At 34.5% G+C, this 19,491-nt stretch overlaps 1 protein-coding gene across 1 annotated transcript in view; it reads left to right on the forward strand.

Moving 5' to 3' along the window:
* Nucleotides 1–19,491, forward strand: part of GNAT3 (G protein subunit alpha transducin 3) — a 45,327-nt gene that overhangs the window by 21,416 nt on the left and 4,420 nt on the right. Inside the window, exons 4-5 of the mRNA XM_004602138.3 lie at nt 1,627–1,784; nt 7,622–7,750. Coding sequence (XP_004602195.1) covers nt 1,627–1,784; nt 7,622–7,750 — 287 coding nt within the window. The remainder of the gene's footprint in view (nt 1–1,626; nt 1,785–7,621; nt 7,751–19,491) is intronic.

The following is a 19,491-nucleotide window of genomic DNA, read 5'->3' on the forward strand; positions in this document are numbered from 1 at the left end:
GCCTGGCAAGCTACCTGTGCATATTGGATATTGGATATGCCAAACACAGTAACAATAAGTCTCTCAATGAGAGACATTACTGGTGCCCGCTCGAATAAATTGATGAGGAACGGGATGACAGTGACAGTGATACTTCAGAATGCATATTACTTTTGATAATAACTATAGTTATTATCTCTATATAAGCTTTACTTATATAGAGAATAAATTAAAATGTAAAAGCTTTAGAAAAACAAAAAAATTAAGCAATGGCATCTTATTACATTGGTTGTCAAGAGAATTTTATGACAGTTATGTGCTCAAGGTGAGACTATATTTGCTATACTGATACAAATAACATCTAGTTAAATTAAAGGTGGGCATGTTAAAAGAATAAAAGACTATAGAGTTTATTTGTAAGGTTATGGTTGTTATAATTCATGTAACTAGTTTTTTTTTCTTTTGGGACAAAATCAAAGTGCTATTTCTTTATCACATTTTTCTTAAATGACATTTTAATTAATAATAAAAGAGCAAAAATAGGATGGTCAGCAAGAGAAACTGGATAATATTTTTCTGGATCTGTAGTTCTAATTTTCTTGTCTAACTAATCAAAAATAATGAAGTTTAACTAATGATAATGCAAGCAAAGGGGCTAAGCATTTATTTCAGCCATTAAAACTTTAGAGTTATGTTCATTTGATAATGTTAGTTTGACCTTAAAATATGGTTGGAAAGAAAGATGAAATAAGAGGTTTAGACTTAATGTTGTATCTTTAGAAATGAGAGTCACCATTTTTAAATGGAGAACTAAAGCTGTCATAAATTTTAAACAATAGTAAACAGCAAATAGATAAGCATCTGGTTCTCATTAGATTTCCTTCATCTACAGCTTCTGAACCTTGAACAAAGTATGCTTGAATTTGACTCCCCTGTTGCTTATTATCTTATTAGTTAGGAAATTTAAAATTTAAAAATTTAGGTTCCTTATTTATATAAATAATGCTTGCATGATTGTTCTTAGGATTTTATGAGATATTGCATACGCTACCTTATGTTATTATAAAAGACATTAGAAAGAGTATGAACAAGAAAACAAGGCTTTACCAGAATTTGAGTCTAAGATGACCTCAGTTATTTAGTCTAATTATCAGCGGTTAATAATTTAACTACTCAAATTATTAATCTTAAAAAGTATCATAAAGGTAGAATAAGGGTTCAACAGGATTATTGCCAAAAGGAATAATAAGAAGTCTTTTGGGGACCAGAGAGATTGTGGAGAGATTAAGATGCATTCCTTGCAGGCAGCCAACCCAGTTTAATTTCTGGTACTCCAGGGTACCCCAAACATCACCAGGTACTCAGGGGTTACTTAAGTAACCCCTGAGCACTGCAGCACCCACCAAGCACTATTGGAGTGCATTAGTTAATACTCAGCACTACAGGGCCTGAGCAGCATCTCATCCTCAGGACCCCACATAGAACTTCCAGATGGGTTGGCTGTCTGGGAGGCACTCTGGACATCTTGAGCACTATTTAGGAGACCCTCCCCATCAAAATAATCACCAAATAGAAATGGTCTGGTAAAAAATAGTATGATGTTTCAAACACTAATATTTTATCTTACTCATTAAAACATTGCTTTAGGAAAACCAGCGCCAACTCTATGCAATGGCAAATGCCCTGGGAGATGGTGGCATGACTCCAGAACTGGCTGAGGTGATAAAGCAACTGTGGAGAGACCCTGGGATTCAGGCCTGCTTTGAAAGGGCATCAGAATATCAGCTCAATGACTCGGCGGCTTAGTAAGTGCATTTGTTTGAACAGGAATTATAGTTGAACTTTTTTAAATGAAGAATTATAGTTTCAGGGGTGGGAATTTGGCCGAAAGGTAGGGCACATGCCTTGCATGTTCATGGTCTTCAGTTCAATTCCTGGCTCTACATAATAGTCTAGTACTGCTGGACAGAGAACTGCTAGAAATGACCTTGGTAGTCCTCAGGCTCTAGCTGATTAACTCTGAGAATAACAACTGGGAAAAGGACTAAAAATGTACAGCAGAGCCATAAATGTCAACACTAATGTAAACCCACAGTCTAAACTATAAACACTTAAAAATAAAAAAAAAGCAACAGTGAACAGAAAGAGACTAAAACTGTTATTTCATGTTTCCTACAATCACAAACGAAAAAGTAAATGTCTTTGCATTTTATTGTAATAAAATAAAAAGGTAATTTAAAAAGTTTAGAAGATCAAGATTACATAGAGGAGATGTACAAATAAAATGGGGAGAATATGTTGAATAGCTAAATTTTAAACTACTAGTTTAATTTTCAAGTTATTGAGGATTTCCATATGTTACGAATAATATTAACCATTAAAACACTTCATTGCTGGGGCTGGAGCGATAGCACAGCGGGTAGGGCGTTTGCCTTGCACGCGGCCTACCTGGGTTCGAATCCCAGCATCCCATATGGTCCCCTGAGCACCGCCAGGGGTAATTCCTGAGTGAAGAGCCAGGAGTAACCCCTGTGCATCGCCGGGTGTGACCCAAAAAGCAAAAAAAAAACAAAACAAAACACTTCATTGCATACCATATTCAGCATAAACACAGCAAGCTGGTGACATGTCACTTCATTTCTGTTCATTAATGAGAATTATATAGAACTCTAGAAGACATCTAGAAGACAGTAATGCATTGGTTTTCAAAACATTTATCACTGTGAAGTTCATTTTGCATTTCAAAATTATTGTCTAATTTTATAACTAAAATCATCTAGTTAGCAATTATAAATTTTAAGAAAATAGATGATGACAGTATAATTTCATTTTCAAAATGATTATATCCTTTTGTGGTTATAACCACTCCTTAAGTGGTTCTTAACCTGTCTCATGATTGCCTAAAATTAAGTGTGCATAGTCACACAAATGCATTTATTCTATACTTCTGTCTATGCCTAGGGTGTGTTTTTTTAAGTATAAAGTTATTTTTTAAGTCCTACAAAACATAGTAGTAGTATTTTTGTTTAAAACCAGTATAGGGTCTGGAGAGATTGTTCTAGGGATTAGGATTGGTAAAAGGCAGGTGCCTGGTTTCATTCCTGGCACCACATATGCACTTTTAGCCCTCCAGGGGTGATCTCTAAGCACAGACCAGGAGCAAACCCTGAATGCACAACATCCTCTGCCAAAATAAATAACCCAAATAAAATAAAATGGAATATAAAATAAAGCAGACATGGAAAGATTTGATGGCAGAAGAATAAAAATTGCTTGATATTCCATATTTACTTTTAATCAAAATGTTAATAAATCATAAAGATCATGTAAAATCACATAAATTCTAGGACAAGGTAACATTTATGATGACAATCATTGTCACTGTCACTGTCATCCCATTGCTCATCGATTTGCTTGAGCGGGCACCAGTAAAGTCTCCATTGTGAGACTTGTTACTGTTTTTGGCATATCGAATACGCCATGGGTAGACAATAGTCATATGAAATAATTCCTCTATGTTCATTCTGTATTCCAAGGTCCACTGACCTTGAAGTGAAGTCTTGCTCTGGGTTCTCTCTGCCAAAGGATTGGTTATCACCTTATAATAAGAAAAGTTGATACCTGTTTTGATAAGTGTCACTTTGTCAAGTCATTTTAATACCAAGATATATTCCTATATGTAGAGAGTGTTGCACTTACATATTATTAACTGATAAAAGTTAAATTGAGTAGAGACCAAGTTGCTAATTAGTCTCAGAAAGTGTTGCTGAGGAAACTGAGGCGGGAAGGAGTGCACAGTTATGTAGATTTACAGGTAGCAAGAGGGAAGGAAGGGAGCAAACTATTATATAATTATAATGTTGGATGCATATCATTAACTTAATATGATTTAGCTTCAATGATTATAATAAATGCATTTCCAATTATATTTATCCAATTTTTGCCCTGTGAGCCTAAAAAATACCAGCTAGTGAAAATGGGCAGACAGAGGACAATTTATCATATCTTTGAGTTTTTCTAATCCTTAGTATTAATCTTCCTTGTTTTGAAACATAAAAGATATTTTACAGTGGTATGATCTATCATATGAGTAAGCCCAGATGTGGCTCCAAAAAGAAGACAAAGCATAACAAAATTTTAAATAAAAAGTAAAAGGAACATGAATGTCGATCAAGTAAAAGTTGTGAAGAAAAATAATTGAATGGCCTTTGCTTTTTCTCAAAAACTAACAAATTAATTTCAAATGCTAAAACGCAATCACATTTTAAAATTAACAATAATATCAGATTTATACTATACTCTTATATATTGTACATATATATGTGTGTGTTTATATATATTTATATATATATATATTATATCGTGTCTTTCTTTGTCCTCTTTCTTTATGTTTGTCTGCCTGCCTTTCTCTTTCATTATTTTGGCAAAAATAGCAAACTCCTTACTTTCTCTAACAGAGTATGGTCAAATTGATACTAGCAAAGAATTGAAAGATGAGCACAAGAAGAAAAGGGAATATATTTCTTAGCAATGTAAACAGTCCCCCCAATCCCCTGTCTGCGGCCCTAACCATTAATATTAGCACCATAGAAAATAACATAGCAGTGGCAAGAAGGTTAAAGATACATTCTGTCTTACAGAGTGAGTTATTTAAATCCCACATTCTTTAACATTTAACTAAATTTTACCAGGCAAAATAATATTTCTTCATAATTAAAAGAATATATTTTTAATGTGGTTTATTATATGCATTTAGACCCTCTCATTAGGCTAAGTTTTAGACTGCAGTCTTGAGCACCCAAATCCTATATTTGTTTATTCAAACAAGCATTTTAAAAAGCAAATTTGACTCCTGCTAATGCTCCCACTTTGCCTGAAATAATTTATATATGCAAATAAAATACATTAAAATATGTACTTACCAAAGCTTTTCATTTCTTTGTCATTAACTTGAACTTAATCTCTGTCTGCAAAAAAAAAATGTATTTTTTCTGGAATGAACAAACAGTAAATCTACACACATGCAGACAGATGAAATAGGGAATAATTCACAAAGGAATTTGCTTCTCCCAGTAAAATGTAGAGGAGCTAGTAAGAAGGTCTTTTAAACTCTTCTTGACAAATTTATTCCTTGGTTTGTATCTTGTTTTCTTAAAAAAATTAAATCTTAAAATAAGTCTATGGTAACTTTTCACTGTATACATATATATCTTTCTGAAGCGTGATTATTTACCCTTGGTTTTACTTATTTGAGGGAACTGTGTTTTAACTTAAAAACTAGAAAATTTATCTGAGTGGATTACCTATATTAAAGAACAAAAATAAAACAAACAAAAAAAAAAAAACAGGTGGTGAGGTATTGGGCCAAACCCAGTGCTCAGGGCTTACTTCTGGCTCTGTGCTCAGGGTTTACTCCTACTAGTGCTCAGGGGACCACTATAAAGCAAGGAATTGTACTGTATTTTGCTACATGCAAGCAAGCAGCCTAACTCCTGCACTATATATCTGGACCTTGACTCAAATTTTACAACATAATTTTTCAAACTTTGCTCTTTACAGCATTGTGCTGGTGCATATGCTTCCCAAGCACACGTGTTGCATGGAAACCCCCTTTTGAGATGAGATGTGTACTTTCATATCTTCATACTTTAATGCTGGGTTGTTTACTGGGGCCCTCTGCCCTCTGGAGAAGCTCACAGTTCCTCTTCAGCACAGTGCTCTCCCCCTCCCCTTCTCTTGGAACTTCCAAAGAATACCTATTCTTACCTTCTTTCTCCCCAAAACAAGGCATTGTCTAAGTATTAAAACAATGGCACTTTAAATTAATCCCTGAAGCACTCAGTTTTTGAATAGTAATATTCAGCTGGATTCAGTTTTTCATATCCTGTCTGATAAATATGCACTCATGATGATTTTAAGCTATACATATGCTTATACATGAGTATAAATATAACTGTAATATAAGGATCAAAGTTGTCATCAACACTCTAGTAGACTATAATTATCTCCATTTAATCTTTCATAGAAATAGTCATATTGATAGATTACTGAAGCTCAATATCAAAAGTGTACAATGAAGATTCTTAATTGTTATTAAACCAATAAAAATTACTTTTGTCTGTGAGTTCAAAAAGTGTGGGTGTAGCATGCATTCAGTGGCTGAGATCCACTTCCTCAGGCAGGCCAAAGGTGACAGGAGAAGGAAGGAACGAAGGAACATGGGCACAGACTGATTGGTAGTCAGGGGCCACTTATTTTTCCTTTTTCTCTCTCCCTACTTCTTTATTACAGTGCAGTTATTTCTTCTTTCTCCCTTCCTTCTCTCATATAGCATAGTTATATAGAAATCATGAAGGGTGGGGTTATGTATAGATGAGATTGAATATTATTATAACAACAAACAGATGTGAGTCCCGTCCTTCAGGGGAAATTCTTCTAGGAGATTAATTCAGGGACAAAATCTCATCTGGGGGTTCATCAGCCTAGATTACTAGGAAATCCATTCAAGGTCAGGATTCCATGTAAAGGCATATTGTTTTCTCCTTTCCTTAGCTAGTAATCCATTTAAACAATTTTAAACAATAGTATCAACTGTCGTCCTGTGTCTATACAAAAAGGACGTTGCTAAACCATGCAAAGGACATAAAGAGAAGAGAAAAGCAATATAGAAATATTAATGCATGCTGGAATACTGTGCCTTGGGAGCACTGTGGTGAGAGTAATTCAATAAATCTAAACTTCACACGGGAGGAATAAGGACAAACCAATGTTATGCAACATTTGTCAAAATAAAAAACTTATCTTTTCCAAAGGTGAAACTAAGAACAGGCTCTTCTCTGATAACAGTGGATTTTTAAATAAGGCCTCTGAGGAAAAATTAAGGACACTGATGCAATGATGGAGGAGAGGTAGCAAAGGTACAATTTGTAAAATCAGCCTTCTGTCCCCAGAGTGATGTCTCCGGGATAGGCTATGATTTCATTAATAGTTCCAGACTGAATCTTCAATAAAGTGCAAAGTTTCTTTGATTGACAAAGTATATATAGTCATGGCACCTAATGAAAAGGTTCAGAATCTGAAGCTAAATAATCCATTCAGACACAATGCAAAACCTTCAAGCTGTAGTCATAACACATTACTCGCAAAATTTCTATGAAGAAAATCTCTGGTTCCTAGAGAGAGAACGTTTCACTCAAATGTCTATCCATACCTTCAGCAATTCTGTTACATACACCTCACTACTTAACAGACTAGTTATCTTGAGAAGAACCCCGCCCCCCCCCCAGTCACATTACTAGCTAATCCTAATTCTTGAATTCTGAAGAGCAGAGTGTAAAATATATCTGGAGTTCAGTCATTTAAATGAAAACTAGAAATTCAAAGGTATACTGAATCCTAGTAATTTTAAATACCATCTCAAAAATATATGTTATCAGGGCTGGAGCAATAGCACAATGGGTAGGGCATTTGCCTCGCACATGGCCACTCAGGTTCCATTCCCAGCATCCATATGATTCCCCAAGCACTGCCAAGAGTAAATCCTAAATGCAGAGCCAGGAGTAACCCCTGGGCATTGCCGGGTGTGGCCCCAAAAAAGAAAAAAAATACGTTATCATGTTTGTTTGTTCATTTTTTTCATTAGCTACCTTAATGATTTGGACAGAATAACAGCTCCTGGTTATGTTCCAAATGAACAAGATGTTCTGCATTCCCGAGTGAAAACAACTGGAATCATTGAAACTCAATTCTCCTTTAAAGATTTACACTTCCGGTAAGAGCAAACATCTTTTATAACTTTCAGCAGAAATCTCCATCAGGCTCAGTATCCCTTTATGGAGAATGTCTCGAACCCATGCTCTAGAGCAGTGAGTACTTGGCAATGCTCAATAGACCTAGTTTAACTTTTATACCACTGCCTCTATGCTCTGCTGTAGCCCTTTGTTCAAGTCTCATTCTGGATTCCAGTTCCTGTGCTCCAAGAAAATTGTCAAAGTCTTGAGCAGGTGGTGGTTAAGTTTGATGTTCCTTATATCAAAACTGATACTGTAATTTGAAAAAAAATGAAAATATATTGAAATAATATTTAAGCTACAGGTGTTACAGCTTCTATATTTTTTTGCCTGCCCATTTGCTTTGAAAACATTTTAATTTGTTTTCTTAACTTAAATAATGCAAATAATCAGGGAACATTTAAATGTTATATTTGCTAGAACAGCAAGGCCTATTTTAAAAAAATTGTCTTGAGTATAAAAAATATCTATTATTTCATTGCTGTTGTGTCATTAACCCATTCCTAGAAAATCCTAAATTATTCATTACTATACCAAAACAATGGAAGTCCATACCACTGTATTAGAAATATCCTTCCCTATCATTAACATTATTTTGAACTCTGGTACCTAAAATAAATATTAAAAAGAATGCTGGAGACATAGTACAGTGGATAGGGTAGGTAGGGCATTTTTCTTCCATGTGGCCAATCCAGGTTTGATGTCCAGTACCACCTAAGGTTCATGAACCCACTAGTGTGATCCCTGAGCACAGACAGATAGAATCAGGAGTAAGCTCTGAACAGTGCCACATGTGGCCCCCAAACCAGCCAAACAAATAGAAAGATAGAAGCATTCCTTATCAATTATGAGCCTCTCCCCATAAATTGAAGCATCCCTTGTTACTTTTGTGCCTTTCCCTCTAAACAGAAGACAAAGCTTTAAATCCCAGCTTAAGCTGTATCATTTACTGATTTAAAAAGTCAGTACAATAAAAATAAAACCAGTCTCTTCTGCATGCAGTAACATAATTTTTTTTTCAATTATCAAAAGCTGGGAAAAGGTCATCTGAATGATTGGTATCTTAGGTGAAGAGAAACTGTTTCAGTGAACAAAACACTTCAAAAGTATTTAAAATTGATGTTACATAATATCTAATTAGAATAGCTGTTATATATGTTCAGGATTCAATCAGGCTACTGCGAATATGTCTTCAATTTATACCTGATTTTCAGTCAAAAAACAACTTCTTTAAAGTGCTAAAAATCATGAGAATGCACAAAATTCAAAGATTGGAATCAATGTTCTTTTTGGCAAATGCAAGCAAAGTTTTACATTTTTGTCTTTAGTCATATTCTCCCTGTGAAACAGTTTCTCTGTGGCAACTACTTTCTGCATGTTTCTGATCTTTGATCTAGTTTCAGGGCTGTTCCACTGGGAGCCCAAGTCCAGTTGTTTCTCCCCTCTGTCCTCATAAGTTGTCAAAGCATTTTTGGCTCAGTACTTTCCTCTCTTATCCCTTTCACCTCTGCAAATACTCATTGAAACACAACAGAAATTGAGTGTAGGTTGAGTTTGGGGGTATACACAGCAGTACTTGCAGGGGAGTAACAGAGGGATATACTTCTGGCTCTAAGCTCCAGGATCATCGCAAGCTGTGCTCTACAGACAGAGCAATGCTGGAGATCAAATCCAGCTTTATCTGCTCATTCTGTTGAGCTATCACTTCAGCCCATTAAAGCTAGTTTAACCAAAGTCCTAAGGTAACAGCAGGATCTCCATTACTTAGAAGCAATTCATAAAGCAGTTATCTTTTCTTTACTTGCAAACAAGTGTGTTGTAAGGGTAAGGTAAAGTAAAATCCTATCAGATAATTTAACTTTATAGTAGCTAATCTTATGCGAACTAACGGATATTCCTGAAATATAGATCAAAAGTCAGTTTGAAAAATTGATGTCACACATTGAATACCTAAAAGCTCATAACTCTTGCCATTCTGTGTATCAACCCAGTTTAATTAACTTAAAATATATATTAATTTTAAACATAATTAAAATATATATCTATATATATTAATTTAAATTATATCTACATTCAGTCAGTGGTGAAACATAAGACAACAAGCTCTTTGGAGCAGGGGAAGGGGAAAAATCTGATCTGTGGCCCTTAGTTATTTCCTTGATGAAAATAATTGATCAATTTCAAACTACTAATGTAATGCCATTGCATAGAATTGGGATGAAATCCAAACAGTTCTCACTAGCCATTCTAATTTGAGCCAGTACTATCACACCACTGATAATGAACACTTTTAAAATCTTTTCTTGAAATATTCCAATATGATGATCACGAATCACGAATCACGAAATCCCATTAATCATGGATATCTCGAGCGGGCTCAGTAACCTCTCATTTCGTCCTTTCGCTGAGATCTTAGAAGTCTCTCTCGATGGTCCTCCCAAGGATGTTGCACTGGGGGCTCTTTCAGGGTCAGGGGAATGAGATCCAGCTTGTTACTGGATTTTGCATATGAATACGCCATGGGAAGCTTGCAAGGCTGTCCCATGTGGGCAGGAAACTCCTAGAAGCTTGCCAGTTTCTCCCAGAGGGAGAAGTAAGCTACAAGATATCGCGAGCTTCTGGGAGCTTGCTTTTAAGTCTCTGGGTACTGACCGTTGATGGGATTACACACACCTGGGTTCCTCTGCTGGTACCTTCATGCGTGAGGCCTGTCTGAACGTGTGGAGAGGGGCCTCGAGCATGGCTGTAGCTAGGTTCCAGTGGTCGCTGGGAGCTCTGCTCGAGATGGGGAGGGAAGCTGGAGCCCATCCCCTCTGAGGGGCCCCGGTGAAGACAGAGAGTCTCTTGCCAGCACAAAGATATTATGTTATTTTTTAAATTATGCTATTTTTGCTCATTTCTTCCTCATGTTTTGAATTGAAATGGGCCAGGAAATATTTACAGCAATTAACTTCTGATTATCACAGTGCAGCATAGGCATATAGCCAGTTCTTGACAGATAAATAAATGTACTAAGTCAAGCTCTCTATAAACATTATTTTTATAAGCACACTCTAACACAAGGTAATGGCATTGATATTCTTTTGTAGGACTTTTGTATTTTGGACTGGAGCTATAGCACAGAGGGTAGGACACTTGCCTTGCATATGCCTGACCTGGGTTTGATTCCTCTGTTCCTCTCGGAGAGCCCAGCAAGCCACCCAGAGTATTCTGCCTGCATGGCAGAGCATGACAAGCTACTCGTGGTGTATTTGATATGCCAAAAGCAGTAATAACAAGTCTCACAAAGGAGACGTTACTGATGCCTGCTCGAGCAAATTGATGAACAACAAGATGACAGTGCTATACAGTGCTGTTTTTGCAGAGGAGAGAAGGGTGTGTTCCCAACTGTACTCAAGGATAATTCTTGGCTCAGTGCTCATTGCTAGTTCATGGAAATGCACAGGGGACTATATGGTCCCAGAGAGTGAAACAGGGTCAATTGCATGCATTGCAAGTACTCTATCCCTGAAGTTATCTTTTTGGCCCATGTTTAACTGTTCTTTTGTAGAACTACTTTCACAGACTTCATCATACATACATATGAAATGTCTGATGAAAATAATACATAATATGCATTATTTCATAATATGTATGAAATCACCAGTAATGTGATTAGAATGTGCATTTTTATAATTAGACATTACTGAGACCACTCGAGAAAATTGATGATCAATGGAATGTTGATGATGATGATGATGATGATGATGATGATGACTTTTGTATATATACGTACATACACACATACATGCATTACTGGCATATATTGCTGATGTATAATTTGGAGAAATGGGAAATTTAAATAACAGACTTAAAGAATAAGGCTCTGAATTGTTAAAACATTGTGATATTTTAATAATATGTACAGGGTATTTGATGCTTCCCACTGAAAACACACAATCCCAGAAATAGTGTTTATTTGTTGGAACATCTATTTCACTTAGTACCAGATAATACAAGTATTCATTAATTTTAAATTTAATTATATTCTGAATAGTATATGACCTTTGAAAAACAAAACATTAAAGATATATTTTCTTCATAATATCTCTATAAATGACATCCCAACATTCTTTCATACTTTATCATATTCCTGTACTTTTGTAATTCTGTGATTAATTTTGTGAAGCACTCTCTGAACTGATAGGTAATTAATCTTTTAATTCTACTTTAATTTGTTCACTTATTATTCCTTATGAAACATTGTTTTTGTTATTGTTAGGTTTTGTGAGAACTTTATAGATCTTGGATATTAGGACCTTGTCCATTGTATGATGTATGAATATTTTTGTTTAATTCAGTTGTGTTAAACTTAATATTTTTCACATTACAACTACTACCTAAGCGTAATATTTTGCACATTACAGCTACTACCTCTTGTAATCTATTAAAATTGGTTTTGAGCTTTATTAAAATCCTAATAAATTTTGCTTTCTCTTAGCATAAGCAGTGTGTCATAAAAAAATCAATAAAGAAAAAACTAAATTATAGCACAAAATATTTTAAAAACAATAATCTTTTAATGAAATATTTAAATTCATTTAAACAATTCCAATTTTCACTACTGTAATTAAGACTTGAAATTACTTAATAAATTCTTATAATTGGACCACGTAGCAGAGCCTGGCAAGCTACCCATGCGTATTGGATATGCTAAAAATAGTAACAATAAGTCTCTCAATGAGAGACGTTACTGGTGCCCACTCGAACAAATCGATGAGCAACAGGATTGCAGTTATAGTCACAATTTGTTAATTACTGATTGGAGTACCCAAATCAGCACAGATTTTGGGAGTATAAAAACTTGTAGCATCTTAAAATAAGAAGAATAAAAATAATGCCCATTCCAACTCAATTTCAGAAAGTGCCCCAGTATTAAAATAGATTGGATTAGAATAAATTAGCATTCACATAGGGTAAATCATCCCATTACTATTTAAAAGTAAAGACTTCACTTACATATTAAATCAAAAAGGTCTAGAATTTTAAACAGAAACATGAAAATGAATAATTTTCTATGCCAATGTACTGAATAATCTTCATGTACTACCTAATTAATTGGAAATTATCTTTGAGTCTTATTATGCCAGAATTCTGCAAAGCTAACAAAGTGTTGCATAAGTAGAAAATTTAACACAAATCTTTTATTTTTAAAAAATGTTCTTCAGGACAAAGAGCACAGAAATAAACATACAAGCATTATATAGTAGTTTTATATAGAGAGTAGTCATTTTCTTTTTAATTGCCCCATAAGTTAAAAAACAGAACTGAAGAGGTTTAAAACTATATTGGAACCATAGAAAAGAGGTCAGCAAAGCCATTATAATATTAAATTTTAGATTTGGACGGTTATTCATAATGGTTTATAATCATTATGTTTTCAACCATCATCAAAATAAATAATATTCCCTGTCAATATTCTGAATAATCTTCTACATAAGTTATATAGTATTTTAATTTGCATTTGAATCATGTATAATATTTTTAATTTCTGTGAGTATAAATCTTCTTCGCTTAGGAATCTACCCCAAATCTTTATTTTAATTATCTTTGCTTTTCATTTTTGTATCTTACGGACTGGAATGATAGCACAGCAGGTATGGTAGTTGCCTTGCATGTGGCTGACCAGGGTTCGATTCCTCTGTCCCTCTCGGAAAGCCTGGCAAGCTACCAACAGTATCCCGCCTGTACAACAGAACCTGGCAAGGTACCTGTGGTGTATTGGATATGCCAAAAACAGTAACAAGTCTTATAATGGAGACATTACTGGTGCCCGCTCTAGCAAATCCATGAAGAATGAGATGACAATGTTACGGTGCTAGAGTAATAATTTATGTATAATCATATATTTGTTTTAGGTTAAAACTACCAAAATACTGAACTGTATAGCATTTGTAATAATGTCTGTTCATAACTTTATGGATTTCATTATTAAATAATTAAATAATATATTATGAGACTTAAAAGTTCTGATACATATAAATTTGATAGAAGTATATTTTGGTGTTAATAACAATAGAAGTTTAGAGTCTTGTACTCCCCTCATGATTATAATTATGTTTTTCGATCATAAACAGTTAAGGGATTTAGAATGACCTCTATACATATTATTATATCTGCAAGTATGTACTTTAATTTATCTTCAGAAGTGTCAAAAGAAAACAAATTAGTTACTTTTCGCTGTCATGATTATATGAACACACATTTTCAAAGCCATTTTAAGAAGTTTTACAATTATGGTAGTCTCAAATTCCTCAAATATATGCTATTCAACAACATACTTTAACTTCCTTCTCAGAATGTATTTTATTTTCTGTGATCAAATATATATAGTAGAAGGTGTTAGAAATTATGATTTCTCCAAAACAATTGCATGTTTGTAAAATATAAAAAATATAACAAATAAATTAACTGCAATAACTGACTTTTATTTTTTTAGCTATCCTAGCTAAGAAGCAATTTTTCTAACACTATAAGGGGAAGCTAAGCTGGAGTGATAGCACAATGGGTAGGGTGTTTGCCTTGCATGCAGCTAACCCGGGTTCAATTCCTCCACCCCTCTTGGAGAGCCTGGCAAGCTACTGAGAGTATCTCGCCCTCATGGCAGAGCCTAGCAAGCTACCCGTGGCGTATTCGGTATGCCAAAAACAGTAACAAGTCTCACAATGGAGACATTACTGGTGCCTGCCAGAGCAAATCAATGAGCAATGAGATGACAGTAATAAGGGGAAGGTCCTTTTATAGTAACCTACTTGATATCATATATTTCAATGACTACCTAACATAAATCCATAAAATTCAACAGCTTTTCATCCATTTAAAATATAGTAGGGGGGCTGGAGCGATAGCATAGTGGGTAGGGCGTTTGCCTTACACGCAGCCAAACTGGGTTCAATTCCCAGTATCCTATATGGTCCTCTGAGCACTGCCAGGAGTAATTCCTCAATGCAGAGTCAGGAGTAACCCCTGTGCATTGCTAGATGTGACCCAAAAAGCAATATATATATATATTTATGTATATATATACATATATATGTATATATGTGTGTGTATATATATGTATATATATACAAAATAAAAAATATAAATAATAAAATAAAATAGAGTTGGAGGGGACTGGATCCATGGTAAAGCAGGTAGGGCATTTGCCTCGCACGAGGTTGACCTGGTTTGATCCTTGGCAACTGATGTTGTTACCTAAGCACCATCAAGAGTAATTCCTAGGTGTGTAACCAGAAGTAATTACCGAGAATTGTTGGGTGTAGCCCCAAAACAAAACAAAACAAAAAGCAATTGAACATATATATCACTGTCATCCCGTTGCTCATCGATTTGTTTGAGCGGGCACCAGTAACGTCTCTCATTGAGAGACTTATTGTTACTGTTTTTGGCATATTGAATATGCCACGGGTAGCTTTTCAGGCTCTGCCGTGCGGGCTAGATACTCTCAGTAGCTTGCCAGGCTCTTCGAGAGGGGCGAAGGAATCGAACTCGGGTCGGCTGCGTGAAAGGCGAAAGCCCAACCGCTTCGCTATCACCCCAGCCTATATATAAATTACTTAAGAACTAATAGAAACAAAACAAATTAAAAAATCTTACCCTCCCAAGAAGAGTAAAAACTCCAATCAATAGAAGTAAGGTTTTGATTATATAATGGTTTAGGGAATTAAGAATAGTCAAGCTACAACACAGTTTTATCTTCATTTTATCAATTGTCCAGAAAGATTTGATCATTCCAAATGTTCCATATGTAAGTAAACAAAATTTTCTTAGATTTCTCTGTTTATTTTTCCCACAGAGTCGTGAAGGAATAATATATGGGAGACATTTCTTTAGTGAAGTATGTAACGAGTCACTGATTCACATGATTGATCTTAATTTCAAAATGTTGCCATGCTTAACACCTCTTTTTGAAAAGCCCCGTAGGAAATTTTATTCATTTTTTGCTTTATTTTGGTTTTGAGGGCCACACTCAGCAATGCTCATGGCTTAACCCTGGCTCTATGCTCAGAGATCACTCCAGGCAGGACTCTGGGAAACATGTGCAGTGCAAGGGATTGAACCATGGTTGGCTGCATGCAAGGCAAACACCTTGCCTACTGTACTCTCTCTCAGGTGCCTCAAATTAAACTTTAAAGAAAAGCAAACGAAATACTTGCAAAAGAAATGACTACAATAGACACACAAAAATTATAACTTTTCTTAGGGCTAACATAATATCCAAGATTTCAATATAAAAGCAGAACTCCAGTTATCGCTCTCATTTGCTCTGAGCATTTTTGTGTGTCACTGTCACACCAGTGACAGATGGCACCGAGAAATGCTCAGTGCTCTATAGACCTATTATCTCTAATGCTAATCTGCAAAGCAATAAATTTTATATCAAGTAAGTCATAAAATATGATTATTAGTGTGCATTCTAAAATAGACTTTCAAAAGTCATTTTAACTATGAGTGAAATTCTTAAGACTAAGTAATCTTTGTGCTTGTTGGGGAAAACTCTAGTTTGATAAACATGTCAAAATATGTTTATTGAAGGTTATATGAGATACTAAAAGGACTCTGGGGTAAGGGTCATATCACAGAAGCTCTACCTCTCACTGACTGTACATATTATCTTGAAGAGAATAATTATATCTTAAACATAGGTTTAATGAATATAATGCAAGTAAATTATAGAATCCAAGAGATACCTGGGCATAGCAAGTGAAATATCTGGGCATTCTTTCACTCCATTTTTTTTTTTTGGTTTATTTTAGTGCAACATCCAGCAGTGCTTAGACTTACTCCTGGTTCTGTGCTCATGAATTGCTCCTCGCGGAGTTCAGGGAACCAGTGATGTGCTGAGGAGAGAACCTAGGCCACTCTTGTGCAAGGGAAACATTTTACTTGCTCTACTATCTGGCATCTCACTCTACTTTCTGTCTCAAAAATTTTTCAAATCTTTTATTTCTTCGGAAAGTCACATATTATGGAAAAGAAGTATGTCAGAAGTATATGAGATATTCTATTCCCTTTTGCCTGGGAAATTAGTTTCCACCTCCCAGAGTCCAAAGATTAGATATTGATAATTTTGTTACTCCCCTGAAATTATTTTGCAATTGACATGAAAAAAAACACTCCTCTCTGTAGTAAATATTTGTTCAATGTGCAGGGAATCTGGGCAGTTAAAGGAAGATTTTTCAGATTTGAATAAAATCTAACTAAAATTATAAATATGGTTAAAGGAAAAAGAGCAAAAATTATAAAAGTAGAGAGATTATATACTTGGACACAAAATTATAGTAAATAGGGCTCAAAATAAAACCAATTTCTGTTTTAGTGTAGTAAACTAAATCATCATATCCTGCATTCTAATAGCACTATCAATTTTATTGTGATATTTGAATATTGGCTTCTGTTAACACAAACAATTCATTCTTCGAATGACTTTGTTGGTTCCATGATTTATTAGGTCTCTGTTAAAGATGCCTATTATGAAAGCAAATGCTGAAGGAGGGTGTAGCACTAAAGAAGAAACAAGAACTATGGAGATACTTAAGTGTTAAAATCTAGTGGGTAAAGGGCTTGTATTTAAACCAATGTTCTCACGTCCTGTATCTCTGTCTCTTTGCATGCTTATTTCCACTATGGAGAAAGCCTGTGTTTTCTTTTGAACATGTACTTCTTTCCCATCACATCTTCCTAAATAAATTTCAATAAAAACTATCATGCTTTACCAAAAAATGAAAAAAAAAAGTCCAGTCGATGGGATATGAGAATTTTAGTCTGACATCTCTATCAGAAGTAGAACCTTATTATGTGTACGCTAACTCACCAAATTTCAAAGGTCAATACATTTTGGTTCATGTCCAGAAAGATAGCCCACAGGATAAGGTGTTTGTCTAAAACACAGATAACCCTGGTTTAGTCCACAGAACAGCATTCAGGAGTGATCCCTGAGCACTGAGCCAGGAATGAACTCGATGACCCTTAGCACCACTAGGTGTGGCGAAAATAATCCAACAAATAAAATATAAATGGGTTCAGCAAAGTATCATATTTCTCATCAATAAATTCATAGTCAATATATCATATATTACCCATTCACAATTGTATATATTATTTGTTCACTATCTTATCAGAATATGTGATTCATGTATATATTATCCATTGAATAATATGTGCCATTTATAGAATATGTAGATACAGATTATCTTGATTAAAAAGATTAAAACATTACTTGGGATGGGAGGCTTTTCCATTTTTTTCCAAGGTACTGTTGATAATATACATAAATACAATCTGGCGTGGCATAAAAACAGAAGACTCTGTAGCAGAGATAATTCAAATTCACTGGTGAGTGCTTGAAAGCTTACTGTAGATACTGTGTATTAGTTTGTTACTTCTCATCTAAGCTTAACAACAAACTGTAATTTTCTCAGCTTAATAATCACACCCACAGAATCCATTATGAATTCCGTATATGTTAATGTAACAAATATTAGCTAAATTTATAAACCTTGAGCAAGATATTTAAGGGATCATCTGAAAACTAGTAATGATAATCATATTTATAAGATTATAATAAAATTCCATTGAGTTGTATGATATTTGCATTCCTGACAAATAGAAAATTAATTTAAATTAAGAAAAAGATTGTTCTTATGGGATTTTATGAGGAAATAAAATTCATGATCTGAATTATTTCCCACATTTACAATTTTATTTCTTATAAATTACAACAGTAATTTCAATGAAGTAATAGATACAACTATTTTTCAAAACCTGAATAATGGCTATAGTTCTTTTTATGGATTTTTGTAATATGCAACTAAAATGTGGAGGTCTGAATATATATTTATAATCCATGCTTACCACGAAGAATGTTCAGTAGTTTTTTAAAAAGTAAATTGCTTTGCTATAGGGCTAGAAAGAGGGTCCAAAGTTCTGAAGCTCAAATGTGGTATGTGCAAAACCCAAGTTTGTTCCCCACAACGCATACTCTATCAGCACCTCTGGGCATGATAGCCTTGATACCCCCATGCACTTCCTGGCCTGAGCCCCAAACCTTCAGATATTCACAGTTGGACCTCGTATTGCCAAAGATGGTCCTCTACCTCTTCAAAGAATGACTACACATTGGTATATATGTAAAACACAAGGTGTTAGTTCTGTATTTCTCTTCTCTACTTCGTTCTGATAGAAAAAAATGAAGCATTAAGGAAGCATAATTTGACTTTTACTAAGTCAAAAGAACAACATGTATTGCCAAGTATTGAACTTTTTTAGTTTTTATAGTTATATCTATCTATCCTGAATGCTTATTGGTACTAAATATCTTGAGCTGAAACTATTACTGAAATCCCATAAACTTATTGTTAATTATTTCTTCAAGTCCAGCCATTGTAAAACTTAAATTTTGGATTCACATCAAAATAATATAACAACAAATCAAAGTATTACTTCTTACTCAAATTTTCTTAAAATCCACTATAAAGATATTTTTCAAAATGAAAAATGAACTCTACTCCTTACACGTGATATCATGTATTATAAAAGATCCAGCAAATCTTTTTCTGGCTTAATGCCTAAGGATTACTCTTACTTTCCAAAAATCCTTTGCTCTTTCCTCTATTGATTCTGTTTGGAATATTCATTATTTGAATGGCCAAATCCCTCATCTTCCTAAGACAATTATGTT

This window comes from Sorex araneus, chromosome 1 (genome assembly GCF_027595985.1).
Source record: "Sorex araneus isolate mSorAra2 chromosome 1, mSorAra2.pri, whole genome shotgun sequence".
Lineage (NCBI taxonomy): Eukaryota > Metazoa > Chordata > Mammalia > Eulipotyphla > Soricidae > Sorex > Sorex araneus.